The sequence below is a fragment of the Euprymna scolopes genome, chromosome 18 (assembly GCF_053919585.1).
Source record: "Euprymna scolopes isolate OS-2025 chromosome 18, ASM5391958v1, whole genome shotgun sequence".
NCBI classification, from domain to species: Eukaryota; Metazoa; Mollusca; class Cephalopoda; order Sepiida; family Sepiolidae; genus Euprymna; species Euprymna scolopes.
This window is the reverse complement of record NC_136499.1, coordinates 108,072,848-108,100,017: the sequence shown is the minus strand read 5'-3', so window position 1 is coordinate 108,100,017 and position 27,170 is coordinate 108,072,848. Positions and strand designations below refer to the sequence as shown.

General features: G+C 31.0%; 1 protein-coding gene and 1 non-coding gene across 2 annotated transcripts in view; both read left to right on the top strand.

Moving 5' to 3' along the window:
* The first annotated feature begins 10,429 nt into the window (after positions 1 to 10,429).
* Trnar-acg (transfer RNA arginine (anticodon ACG)) lies at positions 10,430 to 10,502 on the top strand. The gene has a single exon. It is a non-coding gene; the product is annotated as a tRNA-Arg (tRNA).
* A 4,324-nt stretch (positions 10,503 to 14,826) lies between these two features.
* Positions 14,827 to 27,170, top strand: part of LOC145297749 (conserved oligomeric Golgi complex subunit 5-like) — a 60,526-nt gene continuing 48,182 nt past the window's right edge. Inside the window, exons 1-3 of the mRNA XM_080143980.1 lie at positions 14,827 to 15,156; positions 20,163 to 20,302; positions 25,337 to 25,394. Coding sequence (XP_080000106.1) covers positions 15,120 to 15,156; positions 20,163 to 20,302; positions 25,337 to 25,394 — 235 coding nt within the window. The 5' untranslated portion in view covers positions 14,827 to 15,119. The remainder of the gene's footprint in view (positions 15,157 to 20,162; positions 20,303 to 25,336; positions 25,395 to 27,170) is intronic.

Sequence of the window (27,170 nt, the reverse complement as noted above, 5' to 3'; positions counted from 1 at the left end):
ATCGTCCCTCCATTTCAATCTTGGTTTTCCCTTTGACCTCTTATGTTCATGAGCTGTCCATTCTGTTGTCCTGATGGACCATCTGTTGTCATGTTGTCTCTTGTTTGTTGGCAGATCCAGATGTTTGTCTTTCTGTCTTGTAGAGTGATGCTTAACATTATCCTCCCCATCTTCCTTTGTGCTACTGCCACGATTTCATTTTGGCGAGTTGTCAGGGCCCATACTTCACTACCGTAGATCATCACAGGTAGTACATATTCATTGAAGATCTTCCGTTTGATTGACATATTTGCTTTTCTTGATATTCTCCACTTTCCCAAACGCTGCCCATCCCAATGCTATCCTTCTCTTTATCTCAAGGAGGAGATCTCCATCTTTCGTCATTTTCTTTCTCAAGTAGATGTAGCTTTCAACTTCCTCAATGGTCTTTCCATCAACAATTATTAGGGACTTGGCAACGTGCTGGTTTAATATCACTTTGGTCTTTCCAAGATGCATGTTGAGGCCAACTGGTTGGCTCATAGAGTGGATGTCGTTTAGAATGTCATTTAGTTCCTGAGGAGAATGTGCCATCAGTACTATATCGTCAGCGAAGATGAGACGTATTGCGATAGCTTTCTAACAATTCTTTATTATATTGGAGGAGATGTGTAAACACTTTTCCAAAATTTACTTCAGATTAAAATAAAATGAATTGGAGAATTTTCTTTTCTTTTTTTTTTTACTTTTTACCTAATGGAAGAATTAATAACATCTCCATCAAAAAGCAATGAAAGTAATTGCTAAACATGTGGTGCCAACTTGCTGAGAGCTAATGCTTACACTGTACAAAAAAGAGCACAAATTTATCAGCAGTTCAGTCCTATATGAACGCATTTTCAAGTAATAGATATGGCGCATAATAGGTTGAACAACCACTCTCCACATCAAATAAGTAGTAATCAATACAACTCATGGAAATCTAGCTAGAAAGTTAGTTTCAATAAAGTTGTGTGATCTTTTTTCTGCTTACGTTTTTTTTTAAAATTAATTTAAACAGTGTGTTGCACGTGTCCGTCACCCGGCAATTCAGCATGTCAGTGACATGAGGTGAATGTGTGCATTTTAGTTTCAAGAACAGCCGACAAATATCGCTTGTCAGCCAAAGAGCAGGGGTCAATAGCTCTTCCTTTTCTAAAAGTGCGTGCAAACTAAAATTATATTTTCATACATTTTTTTTTTTACAATCTTTCTGTACAAAAAACAAGTTATTCTTAAAACCTCTATAAATGTTTCATGCTTTTAAAATTATATTTTCATACATTTTTATACAATTTTACGGTAAAAAAACAAACAAATGTTTCATGTTTTTTAAATTATATTTTCATACATTTTTACTGTAAAAAACAAACAAACAAATGTTTCATGTTTTTAAACTATATTTTCATACATTTTTATACAATTTTACTGTAAATTACTAACAAATGTTTCATGTTTTTTAAACTATATTTTTATACATTTTTATACAATTTTACTGTAAAAAAACAAACAAACAAATGTTTCATGTTTTTTAAATTATATTTTCATACATTTTTATACAATTTTACTGTAAAAAACAAACAAACAAATGTTTCATGTTTTTTAAATTATATTTTCATACATTTTTACTGTAAAAAACAAACAAACAAACAAATGTTTCATGTCTTTTCAATTATATTTTCATACATTTTTATACAATTTTACTGTAAAAAAACAAACAAACAAATGTTTACTGTTTTTTAATTATATTTTCATACATTTTTATACAATCTTACTGTAAAAAAAACAAACAAATGTTTCATGTTTTTTCAATAATATTTTCATACATTTTTATACAATTTTACTGTAAAAAAACAAACAAACAAATGTTTCATGTTTTTTAAATTATGTGTTCATACATTTTTACTGTAAAAAACAAACAAACAAATGTTTCATGTTTTTTAACTATATTTTCATACATTTTTATACAATTTTACTGTAAAAAACAAACAAACAAATGTTTCATGTTTTTTAATTATATTTTCATACATTTTTATACAATTTTACTGTAAAAAAACAAACAAACAAATGTTTCATGTTTTCTAAATTATATTTTCATACATTTTTACTGTAAAAAACAAACAAACAAATGTTTCATGTTTTCTAAATTATATTTTCATACATTTTTACTGTAAAAAACAAACAAACAAATGTTTCATGTTTTTTCAATTATATTTTCATACATTTTTATACAATTTTACTGTAAAAAAACAAACAAACAAATGTTTCATGTTTTTTAAATTATATTTTAATATATTTTTACTGTAAAAAACAAACAAACAAATGTTTCATGTCTTTTCAGTTATATTTTCATACATTTTAATATTATTTTACTGTAAAAAAACAAACAAATGTTTCATGTTTTTTAAATTATGTGTTCATACATTTTTACTGTAAAAAACAAACAAACAAATGTTTCATGTTTTTAAACTATATTTTCATACATTTTTATACAATTTTACTGTAAAAAAACAAACAAACAAATGTTTCATGTTTTCTAAATTATATTTTCATACATTTTTACTGTAAAAAACAAACAAACAAATGTTTCATGTCTTTTCAATTATATTTTCATACATTTTTATACAATTTTACTGTAAAAAAACAAACAAACAAATGTTTCATGTTTTTTAAATTATATTTTCATACATTTTTACTGTAAAAAACACACAAACAAATGTTTCATGTCTTTCAATTATATTTTCATACATTTTTATACAATTTTACTGTAAAAAAACAAACAAACAAATGTTTCATGTTTTTAAAACTATATTTTCATACATTTTTATACAATTTTACTATAAAAAAAAAAAAACAAACAAATGTTTCATGTTTTCTAAACTATATTTTCATACATTTTTATACAATTTTACTGTAAAAAAACAAATAAACAAATGTTTCATGTTTTTTAAAATTATATTTTCATACATTTTTACTGTAAAAAAAACAAACAAACAAATGTTTCATGTTTTTTAAACTATATTTTCATACATTTTTATACAATTTTACTGTAAAAAACAAACAAATGTTTCATGTTTTTTAATTATATTTTCATACATTTCTATACAATTTTACTGTAAAAAACAAACAAACAAATGTTTCATGTTTTCTAAATTATATTTTCATACATTTTTATACAATTTTACTGTAAAAAACAAACAAATGTTTCATGTTTTTAATTATATTTTCATACATTTTTATACAATTTTACTGTAAAAAAACAAACAAAGAAATGTTTCATGTTTTCTAAATTATATTTTCATACATTTTTACTGTAAAAAACAAACAAACAAATGTTTCATGTCTTTTCAATTATATTTTCATACATTTTTATACAATTTTACTGTAAAAAAACAAACAAACAAATGTTTCATTTTTTTTAATTATATTTTCATACATTTTTATACAATTTTACTGTAAAAAACAAACAAACAAATGTTTCATGTTTTTAAACTATATTTTCATACATTTTTATACAATTTTACTGTAAAAAACAAACAAACAAATGTTTCATGTTTTTAAAACTATATTTTCATACATTTTTATACAATTTTACTGTAAAAAAAACAAACAAACAAATGTTTCATGTTTTTTTAATTATATTTTCATACATTTTTATACAATTTTACTGTAAAAAACAAACAAATGTTTCATGTTTTTTAAATTATATTTTCATACATTTTTATACAATTTTACTGTAAAAAAACAAACAAATGTTTCAAGTTTCTATCAAATTTATTATTTTGTTTTCAATTATGAATCACTCATTGAAAAATAATTATATTAATACATTAAAATTATATTTTGATACATTTTTTATCGAATAAATGTTTCGCTTTTCATATAGTTTAGTGTTATTTATTTCATTATTATATATTTTTGTGTTATTGTAAACACTTGTTTATATTTGAGACTCACATAATGCCCGCTAGACGTCATTTCTCTTTTGAAAAACAAGGATCGATAACTCGTCTCTGTTAAAAGTGGGTTGTTTCTGTTGCTAATATGTCATTGTCCTGCAGAAGTGCCCATCACTAGGTGTGTCAGAAATTTCGTGAAAATAGTGAATAATTCCACCCCATCTTTCCAAGCTCGAAAAATGTAATTCAAGCTCAATTTTTTTTTTTTTTCAATTAAAGGAGCAAGGACCAAGATTTCATTAAAAAAACAAAAAACAAAAAAAAAACAATGTGTTTTTTTTTTTAAAAAGGTTTTAAACTTCGGACTTTACAGGTAAATTTCTAAAAAACACTACTTTTTTTTGTTTTAAATTTGAATATATTATTTATTGACCTTTTCTCTTCAATTTGTGATATATAAGACTTTGGTACATAAATTAATTATTTACTTTTTAATAGACATTTCAAAATGGGAGGCGTGAATTATTCGACCCCCTGTCTTTCCAAGCTTATAACTCCTCGAAAAATGTAATTCAAGCCCTATTTTTTTTTCAATTAAAGGAGCAAGGACCAAGGTTCCATTAAAAAAAAAAGAAAAAACAAATAACGTGGTTTAAAAAAAAAAGGTTTTAAACTTCAAACTTTACAGGTAAAATTCTAAAAAAACACTACTTTTTTTTTTGTTTTAAATTTGAATATATTATTTATTGATCTTTTCTCTTCAATTTGTGAGTAAATTAATTATTTACTTTTCGGTGAGTAAATTAATTATTTACTTTTCGGTGAGTAAATTAATTATTTACTTTTTAATAGACACTTGAAAATGAGGGGGGGCGTGAATTTAAAAAAAACGTTTGTCTAAAATATTATATTCGGTTTATTGGAAAGAGCATAACATTTCACATTGACCCTGAAAATATCGTAAAAATAGAATCAATAGAAAAATTTTGATAGATTTTTAAAGTTTAAAAATTGAAAAATATTGAGTTTGGAAAATTCATTACTGTTTAAAAAAAAAAAAAAAAATTTCTATTACTTTTAAAACAATTTTAATAGTTTATTTTGGAAGTATAATCCATAAAGAAAATAAACAACCCACTTTTAACAGAGAAATTACGAGATTTTTATATTTTATTCGCAGTTTCGTGTTAGGGGTGTCAAAAATTCCTACAAAAATTCTGATACACTTAGCCCATCACCCGTGACACACCTTCCTCCAATTCAACCTTCCGTTCTCTCCATGGTTCTTTTATGCGCCTGGTATTGTCTCATTTGCAAAGAGATGGCGAGAGTCTGCATTACTCATGCGTGATCATAAAGTACAAAAGCAACTGCGGGGTCACCATTTTATTTTTTCTTGTCAAGCGATCAAATTCTACAAAGCACAGACACACACACTATTCATGTAAGTTACGGTTTTCCCTACAGGAACACACACACACACACACACACACACACACACACACACACACACACACACACACACACCAGTAGGGAAAAATAAATCTTTTAGAAAAGGAAATCACGTTAGAGACGGAGATAATGCTCAGGATCATGATAGAAGCATGGACGATTCTCGAGCGCGCACTCATATGACAATCATATGAGGGACATGAGGGACATCACAGTGCACAGCAGTAACAAGAGAATGAGGAAATAAATGCCGTTGTACAACAAAAAAGTGAGTTGAAGTTCTTTTCTATTCTTTGTCCACTTTGCGACTGAGGCATACAATGTGTTAGGTCCCGAACAACATTACAATAACAACAACAACTTTTGCTCTCTGTAACTTGATTCCATCTGTTAATGATTCACTTGTAAATTTCTTTACGTTTTGATGTGATATAAGAATTAAACTCATTTTGCGATGACAAGTCCAGTAGTCTGTATGATGAAAAAGGTTTGAGAGTCCATAATATAAAAGATAAATGTCCTGAGCTTACTAGACATGATCCTCAAGTGTCTTTTGGATCTCTGTACAAGGATTACTTCACCCTACAAGTAGACGTTGACTAAATATTCAAAATAACATTGTCTTCAAAGCCCAAATAAGTTCGCCTTGACACAAAGAATGGTGCATTTTCTTCTATTGCTGTTACCTCATTAACAGCATTTGAGTAGATACTCCACCATGTCTCTACATATATATATATATATATATATATAGGGTGACCCCAAAAAACGGGCCCAAACTAAAATTATGACCCGTTTCTTAGTGTTTTGTCCGAATGAAATGAAACTTTGGTCATAACTAGTTTATTATATTCAAAACATCACATCCAAATGAATTTTTGTTCTGAAAGTGACCACAAGAGAGATATCCAGTAAATATAGGAGCAACCAGACTCATGAACAAGAATTTCAAAAACTACCTAGCAAATATACCCGGTGAACCAAGTGCAATTAAAGGGATGGTTAGAATCTTCAAAAAAAAATCTCTCCGTTGAAATGTACATGAGAGAGCATGTTTCATTTATTTTTATTTTAATATGCATGCATTCCCTTCCTTATATATGTTTCGTTTTCTTCCTTCTGTTGTATAGAGCTTCCTGGGACATGCTGATTCTGGACAACGCCAGTGACCTTGCTAGGCTAAGAAGAGAAATATTGTTTTGGTAAAATAACTTTTGCTGAAAGTTAATTATTTGATATGCTCATAGATTTAGGTGTACTTAGCTATAAACATAAGAATTTAGAAATCCAAAATAATAATTGACATTAAACGCACCACATTTAGATAAGTGACCAGAGGTCCATTAAGGAGACGTATCCTTTAATCGGCAATGTCACCGGAAAAGAGAAGATAAGAACTTTTTAGTCAGTCAAGGAGTTTTCGATAAACTAGTCAGACGGGAGAGAACCTGCTCCAAAACTCAGCCTAGAAGCGGAGGCTAAAAGAAAAAGAAGATGTAGAGACATGCAAGCAGACTCTGGGGAAACATGAGACAAATGGAATAACATTTATATATAAAAAATATAAATGGTTGTTGGGTGGTCCCTCAGAATCACTCTTCAAGATTCCAGTGTTTTTCATGTTATGCTGAAACTGTCGTATATGTATATTCCATTTCACTCCCAACATTTATTTTTTTTGACAACTTTTTCGAATCTTTGTGTACAGTAATACAAACCCAAACAAATATATAAAAAATAAATGTTATCAAAGGCAAGATAAGTTACTTTTCTACCTAACTGGATATATTTTTCGTGTTTTTATTCAATGTAACATGTTTATTAAGCTCGAAAAGCATACAGTGTTTACCGATGTATTGGAAAATTCAAAATGGCGGCCAACACTCTCTTTAACACGGTAAGTTCAGGAAAAGATGTTATAAATAATAAACTAGACAAAATACTGTTAGAAATTTGCTCATTATATTTACCGTGATATAAGTTGACATATATTCGGTGTTTTTTTTAATAGTATTTTGTCTAGTTTATTATTTATAATACCTTTTCCCAAACTTACCATGTTAAAGAAAGTGTTGGGCGCCATTTTGACTTTTCCAATACATCGGTAAAAAATATATCCAGTTAGGTAGAAAAGTAACTTATCTTTTTTTTATATATATATATATATAAAACTAGAAAAAATACTATTAAAAACCCGCCGAATATATGTCAACCTATGTCACGGTAACATATTGAGCGAGTTTTTAACAGTATTTTATTCAGTTTTTTATTTATAACACCTTTTCCCAAACTTACCGTGTTAAAGAGGGACTAAGACGCCATCTTGAATTTTCCAATACATAGGTAAACACTGTATGGTTTTCGAGCTGAATAAACATGTTACATTGAATAAAAATACGAAAAATATATCCAGTTTGGTAGAAAAGTAACTTATCTTGCCTTTGATAACATTTATTTGTTATATATTTGTTTTTGGCAACTTTTTCGAATCTATGTGTACAGTAATACAAACCCATTAAAAATATTGCTTTGATTTTGAAAAAATATTGTTGTTCATTTGTATTTAAAAATATTGTGGTTCATTTTGATTAAAAAATATTCATTTTGATTAAAAAAATATTCATTTTGATTTTAAAAAAATATTGTTCATTTCGATTAAAAAACATTCATTTTGATTTAAAAAAAATCATTTTGATTAAAAAAATTGTTTAATTTTAATATTTGTTTATTGTTTTAACTCATATCAAATGTTTTGCTTGTGTTCTGCCTCAAATATTCATATTCTTACATGCATAATTTTCATTTAATTATCTATATATCTATAAAAGTGAACGTGTCTGTCTGTGTGTCTGTGTGTCTGTGTGTGTGTCTGTCTGTGTACATTTCCCTACGCAATAACTCTGTCAATTTTTAGTCTATAGACTCGAAATTTGAAATACCGGGTACTGAGATTTGGGAAAATCGATGTGACGGGTGTCAGCCAGAAATTTGGCTGTTAAGGGGTCAAATTTCAACGATTTGACCTTTAAGAACTCTACCAAACTCCTCCGACAATTTTGGGTCTAGACACTTGAAATTTTAGATATAGGTTCCTTGAACCTGGATCTAACTTAATAAAGTGATTTGAGCCCGAAACTATAAATTTTAAGGGGTCATAATAGGGGTCAAAGTTTTAAAAAATTGACCATTTTTTTTGTTTTTTTGATTTTTTTGCACAGCATACACTTCCAAACACCCGAGCAACGCCGGGCACCCCTGCTAGTATATATATATATATATATATATATATATATATATATTAAAAAAAATAAAATAAATATATATATATATATATATATATATATATATATATAAATATATATATATATATATAAATATATATATATATATATATACATATATATATACATATATATATATATATATATACATATATATATATATATATATACATATTTTTTTTTTTTTTTTTTTTTTTTTTACGGTGTGGTGTGCTAAAAACGAATCTGCAAACCGTTTCCGTCGCAAAAAATAGTTTTCATGATATGAAGAAATTGCTTTTTCGAAAAATAGGTGGTCACTTTTCCATGTAAATTTAACTAAAAATGAGCACCCACTTTCTGGCCACCTGAGAGAGGGGGCATTTTGTTTTTTTAAGTGTTTATTGGCTAACAGGTTCTTTCGATTGCTTTTTCTGTTTTCATCTTTCAATAAAGACACGAGGAAATTAAAAAATAAAGAAAAATCTGTATTATTTTACTTTACGGCTCGTCTCACATGCGTATAGAAATTCTTCTTTTTTTTTGTAGTTTTCGGTGTGCTTTAAAAGAATATGGTAACCGTTTCTGTCGCAAATTTATCGTTTGTATGGTATTAACCCCTTAACTCTGGGACTATTTTCCATTTAATAGCCCAGCCTTCGTTTACGCTACGCACGAGCATAAAAAAGGCTGTTAAAAAATGTTCACTCGCGTACCGAACTGCCATGTCACAGTGTATTATTAGCGAAAATTTTAAATTAGACGAAAAAAAAGTAGTTTTCCAAATATGAAGCCATGTAATTCTATGTTATCACGGCTGGCCATTTTTGTACGCGCAAGCGCGCGATGGTATTAACCCCTGAACTTTGGGACTCTTCCATTTCACAGCGTAGCCTGCGCGACCACATGCGCGCGCTTGCGCGTACAAAATGGCCACCCGTGAATTACATGGTTTAATATTTGGAAAACTACTTGTTTTTCGTCGAATTTTAATTTTTCGCCAATACTACACTGTGACAAGGCAGTTTGTTACGCGAGTGCACATTTAACAGCCTTCGTTTATGCTCGCGCGTAGCGTAAACGAAGGCTAGACTGTGAAATGGAAGAGTTCCAAGTTCAGGGGTTAATACCATGCAAAAGAAATCAAACAAAAAACTTTTTAGCCAATAAAGACACAAAAAATACCCCCTCTCTCAGGTGGCCAGAAAGTGGGTGCTCATTTAAAGTTAAATTTACACGTAAAAGTGATCACCCACTTTTCGATAAAGTAATTTCTTTATATAATGGACACTATTTTTTTGCGACGGAAACGGTTTGCAGATTCGTTTTTAACACACCGAAATCTACAAAAAAATATTTTTTGTTATATACGAATGTGAGACGGGCCTTAAAGTAAAATAATACCCTACAAAATAAAGTCAGTTTTTATTATGATTTTATTTAAGGCTTTTAATTTACGCGTCTAAAATGCACTTTTACCAAAGAGGGTGTTCTGTTTTCTCGGTGAAATTCCTTAGTGCGCTATTTTGCATAAGTTGCACTTTGCGTTACTTTTTTTTTCTTTAGAAAACATATAAAATCTTTTTTTTTTCGAAATTCGGAAAGGCGGAAATACGAATACCTTGTATCATTGCACTACGATTTCGTAATTTAATATTTTCCAAAAAATCCTTTGCTTTCAAGAATTTTAATTTCGTATTAAACGACATAATGATAAAAAAAAGTTATTTTTTTTATCATTTTGTTTTGAATTTACCGCTTTTTCTACTTATTTTGTTTAAGAAACTTGATTAATCATTGGGGCTTGTGGCGCAATGGATAACGCGTCTGACTACGGATCAGAAGATTCCAGGTTCGAATCCTGGCAAGCTCGTAAGTTTTAATTTTATAAACTGTTGAAGTTTTATAAATTAATCAAAACGTGTCAGTTTTGTTTTTCTTTTTTAACGTAAACAATTGTAAACAGTTTTTGTTTCCATATTTATAATTAAACTTTGTGTATACATATGGCGGCGGCGGGCGGCGCTACTATAAATTTAAGAAGGAAAAAAAACATGATAGTTTTAATGATTTAAGAATATGCACCTATAAACAGCATTTGTAATAGTGAGATTGTGCAAAAACTCGAAATAGGTTGGGTTTTCAAAATTTCAACGAAACGAAAAGCTGATTTAAACAGCAGTTCTGTAGCAGATGACATTAAGGGGAAAAAAGAGTTTTGTTTTGTTTTTTAATGAAAATGTTCGTATTTAAATAAAGGTGCTTGCTTGTACTACATCCCCCCTTCGCTCCAAAAAACTAAGAAAAATCTGTATGATATACATACCAGTGACGGAAAGAAAATAGCGTACACCAAAAATCACGTAAATTGATCAGGTACTTTTATTTTTAAATAAGAAAATCAAATGTTATGGCTAAATGATGAGCGACAATCACATACGCTATCTTGAAAACAATCTGGAAGAACAAGGGAGATAACTGCAAATAATTCAAACTTTTTAGATATTTTAGAAAGCCATTTTTAACACGGTGAGAGAGGGAGGGGCGAGGGGCACTGGAAAAATTCAAATTCAAAAAACTTAAAAATTGAAAATTAAGCAAAATACTACTAGAATATACATTTGGTGACATTTAATGGATGTGCTCCTACCAGTATTTTGTTTGATTTTCGATTTTCGAGCGATTATCTGGATATTGCTGTAAGGAGACCGTCATTTTTTTTCCTTCTAACTCAATAGACAACTACTTTTATTTTCAAGTAAAAAAAAAAAAAAAAAAAAAAAAACGCTTTAAGATAAGTTTTTAAAAACTTATCCCGGTAGCTAGAAAAGTAACTTATCTTGCCCTTGATAACAATTTGTTAGGCAAATGTGTAGTTTAGCGGCGTAAATTATTTAACAGACAAAAAATAATAAAAACTATTTATTTTATATAAAACACATTATTAGACCCTAAAGCTGAAATAAAGCCCCCAAAAATTTCATTTTAATATTTTTTTATCATTTTTAAAACTGCTTCTGTGGTACCAGTTTTCAAGAATTCTGGCAAAAGAACTGACCCATTAAATTATCGCCTGATTAGCCTCCTCCCACTTTTCGCTAAAATATTTGAGTCCATAATTAACCAAGCTCTAGTCCATCACCTTACAGATGCTAAACTTCTGACCGACCAACAATATGGATTTAGGCAAGCCAGTTCCACAAAAAATGTCCTAACTGTAATCTCTGAACATATATACCATTCACTGGACAAAGCAGGGAAGGATAGAGTGGTAGCTCTAGATATATCTAAGGCTTTTGACAGGGTATAGCATGAAGGTCTTCTCAGGAAAATCAGATCATACGGTATCACTGGACGAATACTTAACATAATTAAATCCTTCTTAGATAAGAGAAAAATCCAGGTTGTCCTCGAAGGTCGTACATCTAAACAATATGATAGATAAATGCAGGAGTGCCTTAGGGGTCTATCCTTGGACCTTTATTATTCCTAATATTCATAAATGACCTTCCCGACAAAATTGCCTCTGAGATGGGTATATATACTGATGACACCACACTCTATAACAGGCACGACAGGAAAACAAATGAACACATATCTAAGGAAATGGCAGAAACACTAGAGGATGACCTCCAATCTGTAGTGGAATGGAGACAAAAATGGATGGTCACATTCAATGCTGCCTTCAATAATTACAAGAAACCTTCTCTACCACCAATAGCAATGGCCAAAGATTCATTATCTGAAAGTACTTCTTTTAAACTCCTCGACCTAACGTTCACAGGAAACATGAGTTAGAACAATTACATTGAGAGCATTGCCAGGACCACTGCGAAGAAGGTAGGCTCTCTCTACCATGCTAGAAAGCTACTAACGCCTGAAAGTATCCTGTACTTCTATAAGGCTACCATTCGCCCATGTATGGAGTATCGTGGTCGTATTTGGGTTGGTGCATCTGCTACTAGTCTCTCACTCCTAGACAAGGCCCAAAAGAGAGTCTCCAACCTGATAGGTCCTGAACTGTCATCTAAGCTTCAGCCTCTGTCCCACTGACGAAATGTTGCATTCCTTTGCTTGTTCTACAAGTATTTTAATGGTGAATGCTCTGACGAACTGCAAGCACTTGTGCCCCCACGATGTAAACACCCTCGACAAACCTGAAAAGCAGCTAAATCACACCCCTACAGAGTGGAGATCCCTAAATGTAGGAGAGCTTTCTATTCCAGTATTTTCTTCCCCAGAACCTCTAGACTTTGGAATTCCATTCCGGCTCCCTGCTTCCCCAACTGTACTGACATGCAGAAGTTCAAATGTAACGTGAACCGACATCTTACTGTCCAACTCCCTATATAGTACCCCAGTAGCTTATGTCCCTGGTAGTAGCCCCCCTACACCAAAGTGGCAATGTGCCTTGTTTTTGGTGAAAATGTAATAAAAAAACAAAATAACGATAATCGAAGAAGCGGCTGTATTGCCTTTAAAAATTTAAGGTTTGACAGATTGGCCTTTTTAAGGCCAAATTTGGTCATTTTTACGTTCTTTCATGAACTGTTTTTGGCCGCCATATTTTTTTGCAATGACAGTGCGTAAAAAAGGTCAAATTTGTCCTTATAAAGGCCAATCTGTTAAACCTAAGAGCGGCCAAATTTTAAAAGCAATACAGCAGCTTCATTTGTCGTACATTTAGTCTAATAAAAAATTATGAAAAAATAATAAAAATGAATTTTTTTCTGGCTTTATTTGAGTAATAATAATGTGTTTTAAATAAATAGTTTTTATAATTTTTTTGTCTGTCAAATAATTTACGCCACTAAACTACACATTTACCATTTGTTCTATATGGATTTGGTTAAAATAAGTTCCGCTCGTCTTTGTTTACAATCTTTGTCAGCTGATCGTTGTGCTTCACGATTAATGCCCTGGAAAAGTCACTGATGCAAACGAACTTGGCTATTTTTCAGAATAAAAAAAAAACAAAAAAATTAAACTGGTAAACATTCAGAAGGAATTTTTCCAGGCCATTCATCATGAAGGAAGCAAGCACTACGATCAGCCAGCTCACGAAGACAAACGAAACTTGATTTTAACCATTTATTTTGTTCACTCTTTTTTTTTTTTTTTTTTTTTTGCTAGGTTCTCGTGTTGTACTTGCTGTCTACCTGTTTCTACTTTTTTTTTCTCGCTCACATGCCCCGATTCCGAATTCGTAGCAGTGGGCCGACATCAGTACATTTTCTTTTTTACCAGAACGGTCATTCATTAACAATGTTTTATTTATTTTACTTATTTGCTTTTCTCAAGTAATTGATATAAATTATTGCTCAGTAAGAATAATTAAATTAAAACAAAAGCATAATTTTTCTTATTTCGGATTATTTACTCGAACAAAAATTCCATTTTTTATTTGATTACTAAATTTAAAGTCATGTATTATCAATAACCCTTATCCCTGAGTGGCTTCCGCGCCTTGATAAGTGGTGACCACCGTGTAAAAAAGTTGTCAAAAAAACAAATATATAACAAATAAATGTTATCAAAGGCAAGATAAGTTACTTTTCTACCTAACTGGATATATTTTTCGTGTTTTTATTCAATGTTTATTCAGCTCGAAAAGCATACAGTGTTTACCGATGTATTGGAAAATTCAAAATGGCGCCCGACACTCTCTTTAACACGGTAAGTTCAGGAAAAGTTGTTATAAATAATAAACTAGACAAAATACTGTTAGAAATTCGCTCATTATATGTTACCGTGACATAAGTTGACATATATTCGGTGTTTTTTTAATAGTATTTTGTCTAGTTTATTATTTATAACAACTTTTCCCAAACTTACCATGTTACAGAGAGTGTCGGGCGCCATTTTGAATTTTCCAATACATCGGTAAACACTGCATGTTTTTCGAGCTGAATAAACATGTTACATTGAATAAAAACACAAAAAATATATCCAGTTTGGTAGAAAAGTAACTTATCTTGCCTTTGATAACATTTATTTGTTATATATTTGTTGTTTGACAACTTTTTCGAATCTTTTTGTACAGTAATACAAACCCGCTTTTTAAATTTAGTAACCGAATTAAAAAAATGGAATTTTTACTTGATTAAATAATTCGAAATAAGAAAATTATTTTTTTTACAGTGAAATAATTAATCTAAGAGTTATCAAACAAAGTTTATAAACACTTTATAAACTGTAAATGTCGGACTTAACTACAGTAGTGTCTTGACAATCGAAAGCACACGAAAATGTTTTTGTTTATTTGCTGACGTGATAAGCTATTCAAGTAATTTTTGCCGTTGTAAATGTCAACTATGTTTTCAGATTTATTTTAATTATTTTTAAACGTAAATGTGAACCAATGTCTCGAAAGATATACACTGGATATACCAAAATGTTATGTAAAATCCTCAATAATTCATCTAAGGTCTAATTTTATTTTTCAATAAAAACCCAAATCGTCTGCAGGGAAATATCATCACCATTCACCATGGAGGATGACGTGGTCGGACAACTTTCTCAAGATGGTAAATAAATCTGCGTTAAACATTTTATGTACTTAATGAAAATATTTCTGTGTAATGAGAGCCTCTAAACTCTCAGTATTATTGATCCATCCCCAAGATAATGATCTCTATGGTCGACCATTAATATTAAAGTATTTATTTTTAAGTGACACGCCGGAAAATTTCGTCGTCTGTTTTTATTTGTTGATATTTTGACGACACCCAGGAAGTTGGGTTTCTTTTTCGCTTGTTTAAATTTGTTTGGTACTTCTGCCGTTTACAGACTGTACTGAAACAATAACGTTATTATTTAGAAATACATTCTTAACACAGGGAGAGGGTGGCTTTGTTAACTGTTCTGTACTTTCACCTAACAACTTAATAAACAAAGTTATCGTGAAAATTAAGGTACTTGTTTAATCAAGACATTAAAAAATGAAAATATCGAAAAAAAGTTTAAATTGTACGTATCCGTTATGGAATGAAGTTCTCCGAAAAATATTTCACTTTTCATTTTTACAGCTAAAAAAACACTTTATGATACCGAGCAAAAGGTTCGGTTTTTAGGAAGAAAAGCTAAGATGAGGAGGGAGTGTCACTGTGAGTGCTTTAAATTGAGTTATCTCCCCGTGGCGTGTTCAAAAATTCAAAAATGTCTATCTTCAACGTGCTGTCATAAAAACGTGTTTTTCCGCTGTAAAAAGAAAACTACTTGATCAAATTAAGTGAAATTTTATTTCGGAGATCTTCAGTCCAAAACGGATACGTACAATATGACTTTTTCTTTTCTTTTCTTTTTTTTTTTTCGATATTTTCATTCTTTTTTTATGTCTTGATTAAACTGTACAAGTACCTGAGAAAAAAATAGGGCTTTCTTCAAGTCCACCGATGCTTGCTGCGGGCCTGTCATGTTAGACTATAATCAAACATTAAAAAGTATCTTATACAGAATATCCCCCCAAATATTATTAAGATTTATTGAAATTAAAAATATAATAAATTCATGTGCACTATTAGGAAGGGATCACTTTTTGGGTTTTCAGTTGGAACATGGGAGGAGTGCATAGCAGGGGCAGATAATTCATTCATTCATTACAAAAAAGTTTTGACTTCACGAAAATTTTAAATTTTGAAAGAAAAAGTTTTCTAAAAATTCATTTCAATAATGCATACTCATATTTTATTAAAAATAAAAAATGTTTTTGTTTAAAAAAGAGAACTCTATTTTGTGTTTTTTATAAGTTTCTTATATTTATTTAAAAAAAAAAATTCTCAAAAAAAAAATGCATTAATAATAATTAAAAGAAACGCATTTAGTTTTGATTCGTCCTGAAATTGCATTTGTCTGCCTCTGCTATGCACTCTCTGAATGTCTCAACTATAAAACAAAAACTGATGCCGTCCTAGTAGTGCACAAGTGCCAAAAAAATATTCTGCATTTGACATGTTTTTTATAATGATTGATTTTAGTCTGACAGACCCACAGCAAGTGCTGAGGGATTTGAAAAAAGCCAAAAATAGCACCGTCCATAAATACAGAAGTATCATTTGGCCCTATTATAATTTCATAGATTTGAGTGTGGAGTATTTATTTCTGTTCAGGTCAATCGATCTAAATAACAAATCTTTTTACTCTGTCTTTCTACGCTGGGGATAAAGAATAGGGCTGCTCATGCACTTACATTACCATGGTATTTTCAAGTTTTATGATATCGTTTTTTTTTTTTTATTAAATTACTAGTTGAAAGTACAGAATTACAACCCCCCCCCATCTTCATGTTAAGAATGGCCTTCTAAATACTATTATTTCAGCACGGTAACATAAATGCATAAGTAAAGTACCAAAAAAGGTAACCCAGTGTAGGAAAAGAGTAGTTAACAAAGCCCTCACCCTCCCCATTATAAATCTGTTTCTCAGTAATAACATTATTTAGAAACCCCTTTTTAACATAAGGAAGGGCTTTGTTAACTATTCTGTATGTTCACCAAAAACGCAGTGCATTGCAACCTAAGGTGCTTCTTGAACTTGCAAGTAAATCATCAGCGCTAAAAATATATTAGTATTTCTGCAGTTCACATGCTGTAGTATTTTTTAGTATTTTCAATGTTTATTCAGATTGGCACTTGGTGGCATTTCCAATTAAAGAAAATTCAGAAAAGTTTGTATTGTAACAAAGCGCATATGAGCACGTATGAGAATAGTAGCAGCAGCCGAAGGATAGATGGCAAACAATTGTATTAGTAGCAGGAGCAGCGTTTGAATGCGTATGCAAATTGGCAAGTGTGCTTCGACTTGCGTTGGAAGAAAAGGGCACCACGTGGTCAAGGGAAACAAAGTCGGTGCCGAAGAAGATGGGCGTGTAAAGTGAAGGCAAGAATGGGCTGGCTGTGGCCAGCATGTAGTTGAAAGAAAAGGAAACACCAGCCAGGAGAGATGGATATGTCGCCCCACAGCCACAGAGATACTTTTAAGTTGGTGTCGAGACTGGAAGAAAGAAAAACGGTAATAAACGACTTGTGTTAAAAAGAAAAGCCGAGTTAGATTTATTTATTTTTGTTTTGTTTGTTCCTTTTCGATGGTGCCGGACGGCGTGGGATTTCAAAAGAGGTTTGAACTGTAACAAACACGGTGCGAACATAATGGTCATTTACAGTATGATGTACATACTAGTTACAGAATGAAGATAAAATATTCCAAAAATCATGTAATTTGATTAGATATTTGTTTTTTGTTTTTTTTATTCAAGCAAATTAAATTTTATGACTAAGCGAGTCAGTGTTTTCGTTGGCTATGATTAAATCCAATGAAATAAAAAAGGGGAACAACTTAAATCGAAGTTGAGAAGTGAAAACTCAGCTTTACGTTCAATGCAGTTTAGTAGTAAAATCGCTAAAAATCATAAATTTTGATTTTCTTTGTTTTAAATAAAACTACTTGATCGATTTATATGATTTTTGGAATATGACGTCTTCGTTCTGTAACGAGTACAAACATTATAAAGATTTTTCTGTATTTTCTTTACTTTTAATTTCCACCATAAGTACTAATCTAAATAAGAACCATATTTCCAAGTTAGGTTCAATTTTTACAATATCTTTTGCTTATTAAATTGTTAGGTGAAATTACAGAATAGTTAAAGCCCACCCACTTTCCCCGTTTTAAGAGTAATTTATAAAGATTGCAGCCATGGAAGAATGCAGAATGATCTGTTTATGCATGAAAAGTAGTTTTATGTTTTTGTTAAATATTAATTGTTCATATTAACAGGACCTGTGGAAATTCCACAGTGGTATCTTTCATATGTAATTTATTGCTGCTGGGCATTCTGTAGTCGTTTAGCATGAATAGAAACACCACAATATTATTGTAGCCCTTTAGTCAAACTTTCTAAGTAATCTGGTTAATGTAGTGTCAGAATGTTGGGTTATTACGGTTTATCTCCAATATTCTTATAGGGGTTTGTGACATATTTTCAATTGTATGGACACCCGGTGTGAACAGAAACCCCACAATATCATTATGCCATCTTTAGATTGAACAGATACTACCCTTGAATCATAGCCAGAAGATTAAGAAGGTTTATTTTAGTTTCACATATGGCCCAAAAGCGACGTCATTTTTTTTTTTTAATTATTTTACGTTGCATCTTCAGTGATCGGGAGATCCTATTTATTAAAAAGGAGGATGGAAGGTGATCACATGCTACGAACATTGAATGATCATATCTACAAACTAATTTAATGTTTGTAGTGTGTTATCAGCTTCTATTCTTCTTTTTAATAAATAGGATCTCCTGATCAAATAATTTATAATCTGGAAACCGTGACAATACGTACGTATGTTAAAGATACTATGGTATGAATGTAAAGATAATTGGGTTTCTATCTAAATAATAAAGTTATTATTGCAGCATGGTTCATAAACTACAGAAGTACCAAAAATTAAAATTCTAATTTAATTTTATTTGGATTGGTTGTTGCATTGACAATTACTATTCCAGGTTTGAGTGAAAATAAGTACTTTTGTTGATTATTTAAGATTTTCAAAACCTGTTCACATACCATCATAAGATGACTATACTGGTGAAAGAAAGATGGCTTTTTTGCAAAAATATTCAAACCAGAAGCAATCGCATTTAGAATAAAATTAGAAGCGAAATGATTTTTATCTTCTTAACAACATGGACCAAAGCTAAAGGAAAGGAAATGGTAATTCAGAATGAATTATTGATAATACGATAGTGTGTGTTATTTTGTACGTCACGCTTACATCTTTTTTCTCTCGAGTGACCGTTGTTTAATTATGACCTTTCATTTCTTGTAATAAATAATTTTACCAAGAATTCTTCATAAGTTTTGGTTTCAGTTTCAATTATAGCTGATGGCACTCAAGTCATCTATTTTTTTATAAATAATTTTACCAAGGAGTTTTCATAAGTTTTAGTTTCGGTTTTGATTATAGCTGAAGGAACTCAAGTTATATATATATATATATATATATATATATATATGTATATGTATATTTTTCCCCCTTTTTTTCTTCATAAGTTTTGGTGTTTTGGTTTCAATTCAAGTTATATGGATATATTTTTTTTATTTTTGAAATCACAACTTTATGATATATAAGAATCAATAGAAAATTGACTCTATAATAATATATACGAAATATGCATAAATTGAAATATCGTATTTAAGTGTATTTTATGACTGGGCATCCCTGCTAGCTTAGATAAATGCTTTTGCAGTTTTAACAAAAGAGCTACAATATTATCGGGGCATCTCCATTTATGCTGAACATCCACAGAATGCCAACATCAATATATTACTTATGAAAAAAGTCTGCTGTGGAATTTCCATAGGTCCCGCTAGTGAATTATTGATATTTTAGGACAGATGCTATTTATGTCTAAAATCGAAAATCTCACAAAATAATTTTAAATATTGTTTAAATTGTATAAAAAAAAAAAAAATTATTTTTAGAAAAAAATTGTTTTTATATTTTTATTTTATTATTTTTATTTTTTCAGAGTTCTTTAATTCATTTCTTGATGAAGAATTTGATGCCAAGGCCCATGCGAATAAAGCTATCCAAGGTGTGGCCATTACTGAACAGCTGGCCAAGTTGGCGGAGGGAATGTCTTTACTGGACAAAGAAATCCATAACCAGGTAAAACCAGACATATGAAAAAAACTAAACATATAGCAAAAATCATCAGTGTCACGGTTCCTAACAACTACGGATTAAATAGGGCCGAAACAGAAAAAATAAGAAAATGTGACGCTCTCAAAAATGACCTCAGAACAACATGGAGGCTAAACCAAATATATATAATGCCAATAATGGTCAATGCAACAGGTATGGTGAAGAGGAACCTTGTAAACTACCTGGAATCCATCCCTGGCTCTCCAAATGTCCATAAAATACAACTTGCGGCAAAAAAGGAGGCAGTAAAAATTCTAAAAAAGAACCCTTGAATGTTCTGCAAGCATGGGTTAGGCCATAACTAAGATCCTGGGCTAGGGTCCGTTGCATCATACAAAAAAATAAAACAGTAAAAAGAAAAATATCCTGATCTAACTTTATTTTAAAATTGCATTTATATGCAGAAACATCGCAAGAGTTAGATAATTTTTTTTTAAATACTAATATATTTATTTTGGACAATTTATAATCTAATTTTATCCAATGGATGATAGCTCTTGACACCTCATAGCATATGCATAGATTTAGTATTTTTTATTTTCTTTCCAACTCAACACTCACTGTTAAAATGATGACTTTTATAGGTTTTCGGGTATGCTGAAAACAAATATCACATTTAAATTTGGGGTAGACAAGTAGTGGACATTAAGATCTTTATTATCCAATGTAAACCTTATGTTTTCACTGGTAGCCATATTTTTCTTAACTGAACAAGTACTAATGTGCATGCGTGTTACAAAAGATCCCCTCCTCCCCATGTTAAGAATGGCAAACGCCACTGACATTTATTAAGTAATACACTGAAAAAATGTCTTAATATCCAGAAAACTACTTGTCGGACCCAAATTTGAATGTGATATTCGTTTTTAGCATACCCCGAAACCTATAAAAGTCATCATTTTAAAGGTGAGTGTTACGGTGTAAAGAAAGTAAAAAAATTCCTATCATACTAAAAATTTTACTGTATTCTGGAAATTTTTCTAGCCTCTGTTCAAGTATATTTCTTATATCTCTTACTTGGTTTTAAGTTTCATACATGATTGATAAACTTTTATAAATTAACTAGCAGGCCGTCTGGCATTGCCCGGTTGTAAAATATGGTTTAATATGATATTTTGATTAATGCAGATTTTATTTTTATTATTATATTATATTGAACCCAATATATAGTAATGATTTCAAAAGTTAAAAAAAAATGACTGGTATGCCACTACCGAAAATCAAAACCAAAACGTTTAGCTTATGATTTACTTTTTCCTTTGACATTAATGCCTGAGCTATGAAGACATATTTGCTGCAAGGCTAAAAATTAAAACATGAACCAATGGCTATTACGTTATGCATGCATATTTGTAATGGTGTCGTTCGACCTTCACCTGGCAAATTCCAGTTCTTTAATTTTCACACTTGTGCACCAATTTTCCCCAGCTAAAACCCAAATATAAAGTTTCGCATGTGTTTGCATACTCTATATATTAAGTTTCACGTCTGTAGACCAAAAAGTTGACAGAGGAGTTTGGTAGGCAAAATCTTTTAAACAAATATATATGCATATACATAAATTTATAAAGAAAGGTTTTTATGCAAATATTATGCAAGTATAAATCATGTAGAATATCTGCATGAATATAATTACACATAATAGTTAACTAAAGATGACCATTTTATAAGAAAATCGAAAAAACTAATAGAAAATTAATTAAAATGAATGTTTAAAAGAATATGCAATACTGATCTTTTGCAGATGAATGCAATTCCACAACCCATATATAGCAAAATTGTATTTTCTTTTTAAATAAATAGAAAAAAGGGTCTTCAATATGAATATCAATACACACACAAAAAAAATTTATAGTATAGATAATTGAAACCAGAGTTTTTATTGCTAAATGATAGGTGTTTCCTTCTGATGAGATTATTTGTCTCTTTGAAAATCCTTGGTTTAAAGAACTTAGTTATATTTGTGCTTCTTTGTTATTAAGGCAAAAATTGAAATATTGAATTTCAGTTAAAATCAATGGTATCATGCTGAAATTAGAAACTTATCCAAAAACTATGACAAAGTAGAAAATTAATTATTAATGAAAATAGTTTTTGCAGAAAAATTTCAAGTTATACATAAATAAACAGTATGGAATCAGGGGAAGTAACATTGGGAAGGGGGGGTGCTGGGGTTATTTAAACTGCAGAAGCACCTGCTAAACTACACAAGTCCTATAATTGAATACCCCCACCCCCAAAAAAGAACGGAAAAACATAAAAATATGTTCGGTGGTTATGTTTTTGTAAACTGCTCATGAAAACTTAGATCAATTAAAAAGCATTAAAAATACGTAAGAAAAAAAAATAAACCACATTTTTTTAAAAACTTGATTTGAAATGACCGCTTAAAGATTCCTATGCGATATAAGACACCCCATTACGCCCGTTCGCACGTGAACGTATCATGTAAGAAAAACACTACCGAAGGTGGTAAAATGGCACAAAATAGTCCCAAGGTCTAGGGGTTCATACCATGCAAACGGTAAATTTACGGAGGGTATGATTATCAGATTCGTTGCCAGCGACCTCGAATATCCCTAAAAAAACAAATTAGAATGGTCAGTGTCCTGTTGTAGCGTAAGGTAACATTTACCATTGGTTTATTTCTATATTTATTTTTATTATATAATTATATATTTATTTTTATTATATACTTATCGTTCTTTAATGTTTATTCTTATTTAATGTCTTAATTTACCTCTTTATTTCTATATAAAAAAGTAAATTTTTAGTAATTGTTTATTTCTATTGTTAAACGTAAGTCATTTATTGAACTTTCGAAATCGCCTCCGCCTTAATGCTATTTCTGATAACCTTTTTTTTTTTGTTAGGGGTTGGGAAACATTTACCTATGCTCACATCACAACTGTGATACCAGGCATCGGTGAATGTCAACCAAGCCTGTACAATCCTTTAGTTGAACGGTTCTGAGTGACTAGTTAGTTTGCTAAGTTAGGGCTTAAAGGATTAAAAAAAAGTTAAACTTTTTTCCTTTTTTAATAAATTTTTTACATTTGTTTTTGTTTTGTTGTGCAAAGAAGTTCCAAAAGAAATATTTTATTGTTTCATTAGTAGAATATTTTAATGGCATGTAAATTAAATTCACTTACCGCATTGTTCTATTAAACCTTTTATTGTTTAAATAATTTGACTTTGCTTGTTTTATTTTAAAAAAATATAAAGGTTTACAAGCCATTTTTCATTCATTTACTAATGGAAGAGTGTCGGTAAAAAAAAAAAAAAAAATTTGTCAAAAGATAAGCGCCCCCCCCCCATTTGTTTTTAGTCACCAGTTGGAAAAACCACTGATTTTGAACATCATTTACTCGCAATGAGAGCACTGTAAAATCTTTTTTCATTAACGGTTTAAGTATTCATCAACTTTTTCATGAACTTGATGTAGTTAGACTGTTTTATACATAAATGAACTTTGCTCACAAATGAAAACAATGTTACTTCGCAGCCCCTAAAGTTTTGCAACAGTACAAACAGATAACTAATCATGGGCCTCGAAGTTTCAAAACAGACAGACAGCACCCATGCATGCGACAGAATAAGAAAACTCATTAAGATAAAGATTACCTTTCAAGTAGTTAATAAAATTCTTGTATATTATATTAAATATGTTATGAAAAGTTCTATGACGTTTATCAGTTCAACTTAAAAATATAAGAGAATCGTAATGAAAGAATCATAAATCCAAGGTATTTTTTAATGATCCAATTCCAATTCCCCCCAAAATACATGATTCTTACGATTAACAATTCCGATTCCGATTAATCATCCCACCACTAATATATATATATATATATATAAAATGGACTCTCCCATCGATTTCATGTATGAGGTTCTGCCACAACTCGGAAATCCACACAGATGATTTGTTTATAGTGGTGAAGGCTTTGTGTAGAACTATCCACACCTTTTGGTATTACTGTTAACCTTTGTCGGTGCAGAGTATACAGTAGACCGCTAGGGGTAGAATCATCCACACATTTTGGTAATACTGCTAACTTTTGTCAGTGCAGATAACTGCCACAGGATAGAGTATACAGTAGACCGCACGTTTTTACATCAGAGTTTCCTTCTCCTAGATGCATGGGTCCTGGATATGACCTTAAACTATATCCAGTGGTGAGGCCCCAGCTTGCAGGCTTTGGGGAGTGTGGAGCCACCCTTTAATTACCATTGCTCCCAGGTCCACTCTGACCCGGAGTGGTAGTACCTGGGTTAAATAGAAACCGACTTGAAAATAACAAATATATTCTATTAAAAAAAATTTTCTTCAAAATCTTTGGATTCGGCATTAAATAACCCGAAAAGGGTTGATGTGCCGTAAAACAAAAACAACCAACCAACCTAGATGCATGTTTTAATAAAGACTGGGGATGCTTCTCTCCCAGTGCATTAATGCGCCTTCAGATACCAACCTAGAAATTTCTACGACTTGGCGCTGTACATACAGTACTTAACCTTACCAAATAGTCACCCATCTGGTACTGGCCAGGCTCAACGTTGCTCAACTTTGGTGATCTGGTGAGAACCGGTGTGTCAACATGATTGTGCCATGTATATATATATTATCATTTTTCTACATACCTATATATATATTTTTTTTTTATATATATATATATATATATATATATATAGGGTATGTAGAAAAATGATAGCGTAACATTGAGATTATGTTCTATATGTTTAAATAATGAAAAGCCATCATTTCTGAATCATAGAACATTGAAAAGATACTAAGCTTACAATTGCAAATTATTAGGACTTCTATCCTGTTATGGCTGATGGAACAAGACGAGAACGGTCGTCTGAATTATATATGAAAAAGAAAAACAGTACAAAAACTCCCAACCAACACCAAGTAGGTATAGTACAAAAATAATTTGGCAAAACAAAATAAAGCGTTCAAATGATACGAAAGAATTTTTATTTTTCTATTTTCAGATAGTAGCTCACCATGTGGACCTCCTCTCGCAAGCAACTGGTGTTGAAACCTTGGAAGGTATTACTTTCGAATCTTTTTTGTATTGCATTCTGATCTCCGATTGCTTTTTAACTATATTATTTACTGATTGTCCCTTTCAAAGTCTCTAACTCCTTACCTCTGGTAGAAATCTTAGACAGTATCTGTTATCTCTGATGTATTCTAATCAGTTTAATATCAACTCCAAAATGAGCATAGGATAATGATTAAAAATAAAATTAAAAACCTTGATTCCAGTAAAGCAACTGGCCCTGATGGTATTCCAATTATAGTACTCAAAAGACTTCAACCAGAACTAGCACCATCCTTACAAAACTGTTTAAATGTTGCCTTAAGGAGAATTGCTTCCCATCACACTGGAAAATCTCATCAGTATGCCCTGTATTTAAGAATTCAGGTGATCGCTCATCTCCCTCTCAATACAGGCCAATAAGTCTCCTATGTGTCATGAGTAAGTTGCTGGAATCTGTGTTAAATAGACAAGTAATCAACCATCTCAGCAAAAATAACCTTCTTAGTGACACTCAATATGGTTTCCGTTCTGCTAGATCTACAGGAGATGTGCTTACAGTTATATCTCATAGGATTAGCGAATCTCTCTATGGAGGCTACCTTTTTAGGGCAATTGCTCTTGACATATCAAAGACCTTTGATAGAGTATAGCATAAAGGTCTACTTCACAAGATTACTACCTTACATTGTAAAGACAACCCATGAAAGCTAGCAAAATCATCTTACTTCAGATGATAGAGAACATTTATTCCCTATGCTGAGCACATTAGTATTGACAGAATATCCCCATCCTATCTAACAGAGATTCCACCCAGGTGGTGAAGTAATGAACATTTGTATTGTTTGTCATTGTGAAATATTGTATGTCCTTTATATTTGTCAGGTATATATATATAACTAGTTGTATCCGCTGGTCACGTGTATACCTGAGTCTGGTTGACACAAATGTTAGAGACACACAGGCGCACACACAAAACACACACATACACATACAGGGAAGCTTAAACCCAAAAACACTCACGGAGGGAGGGGGGGACACACGCACAAAGAGGCATACATATGCACAAACCCGGAAGCACACACCAAAAAACACGCACAAAAAACATTCACACACACAAGAAACACAAGCACTCACACACACACATGAAAAATAATGTGCAAGCAAACACACACAGAAACATGCATGTGAAGGTCTGACGCATTCGTTTTTTGTATTAGTTATTTATTCCCAATGAGAAAAGCCAGAAATTTTGAAGAGAGAAATTATTATTTTGTAATCAGTAACTGGAAAGATAATTGTATGTATATGCATGTATGAACCAGTTCCGAAAATAGTTATAAGGTGTGTTTACAGTCCCAGTGATGAGTGGGGATGGTAAGAGTACTGTAGATTTAGAGGGAAAATAGGAACTACCTCATCAAAAGATATTGCGATTGTGATGATATTGTTTCTAGGATGTAATGTAGGATTTTATTATAACAGCCAAATGTGTCTAAAATGACGTTTAAAAGTTACATAAGATAGTGGCTATGTGACATCTGTTGTTGCAAACCTACAGTACTTTGGTCCAGACAGGAATTTCTATGATCATTTTATTATGTAGTAGATAAATGCGTATATTTATGCTCAGGTGCAGTTTAGTTTGTCATTGTACGTTATTTATGCTTGTTAGGTATTCTCTATTTCAGGTTAGTAAAATTGATTAATAGACTTATACTTAAAATACGAGTGACTGCCCCCCGCCCTAACCCAAACTTACAACACTGGTGAGCCTAATTTAC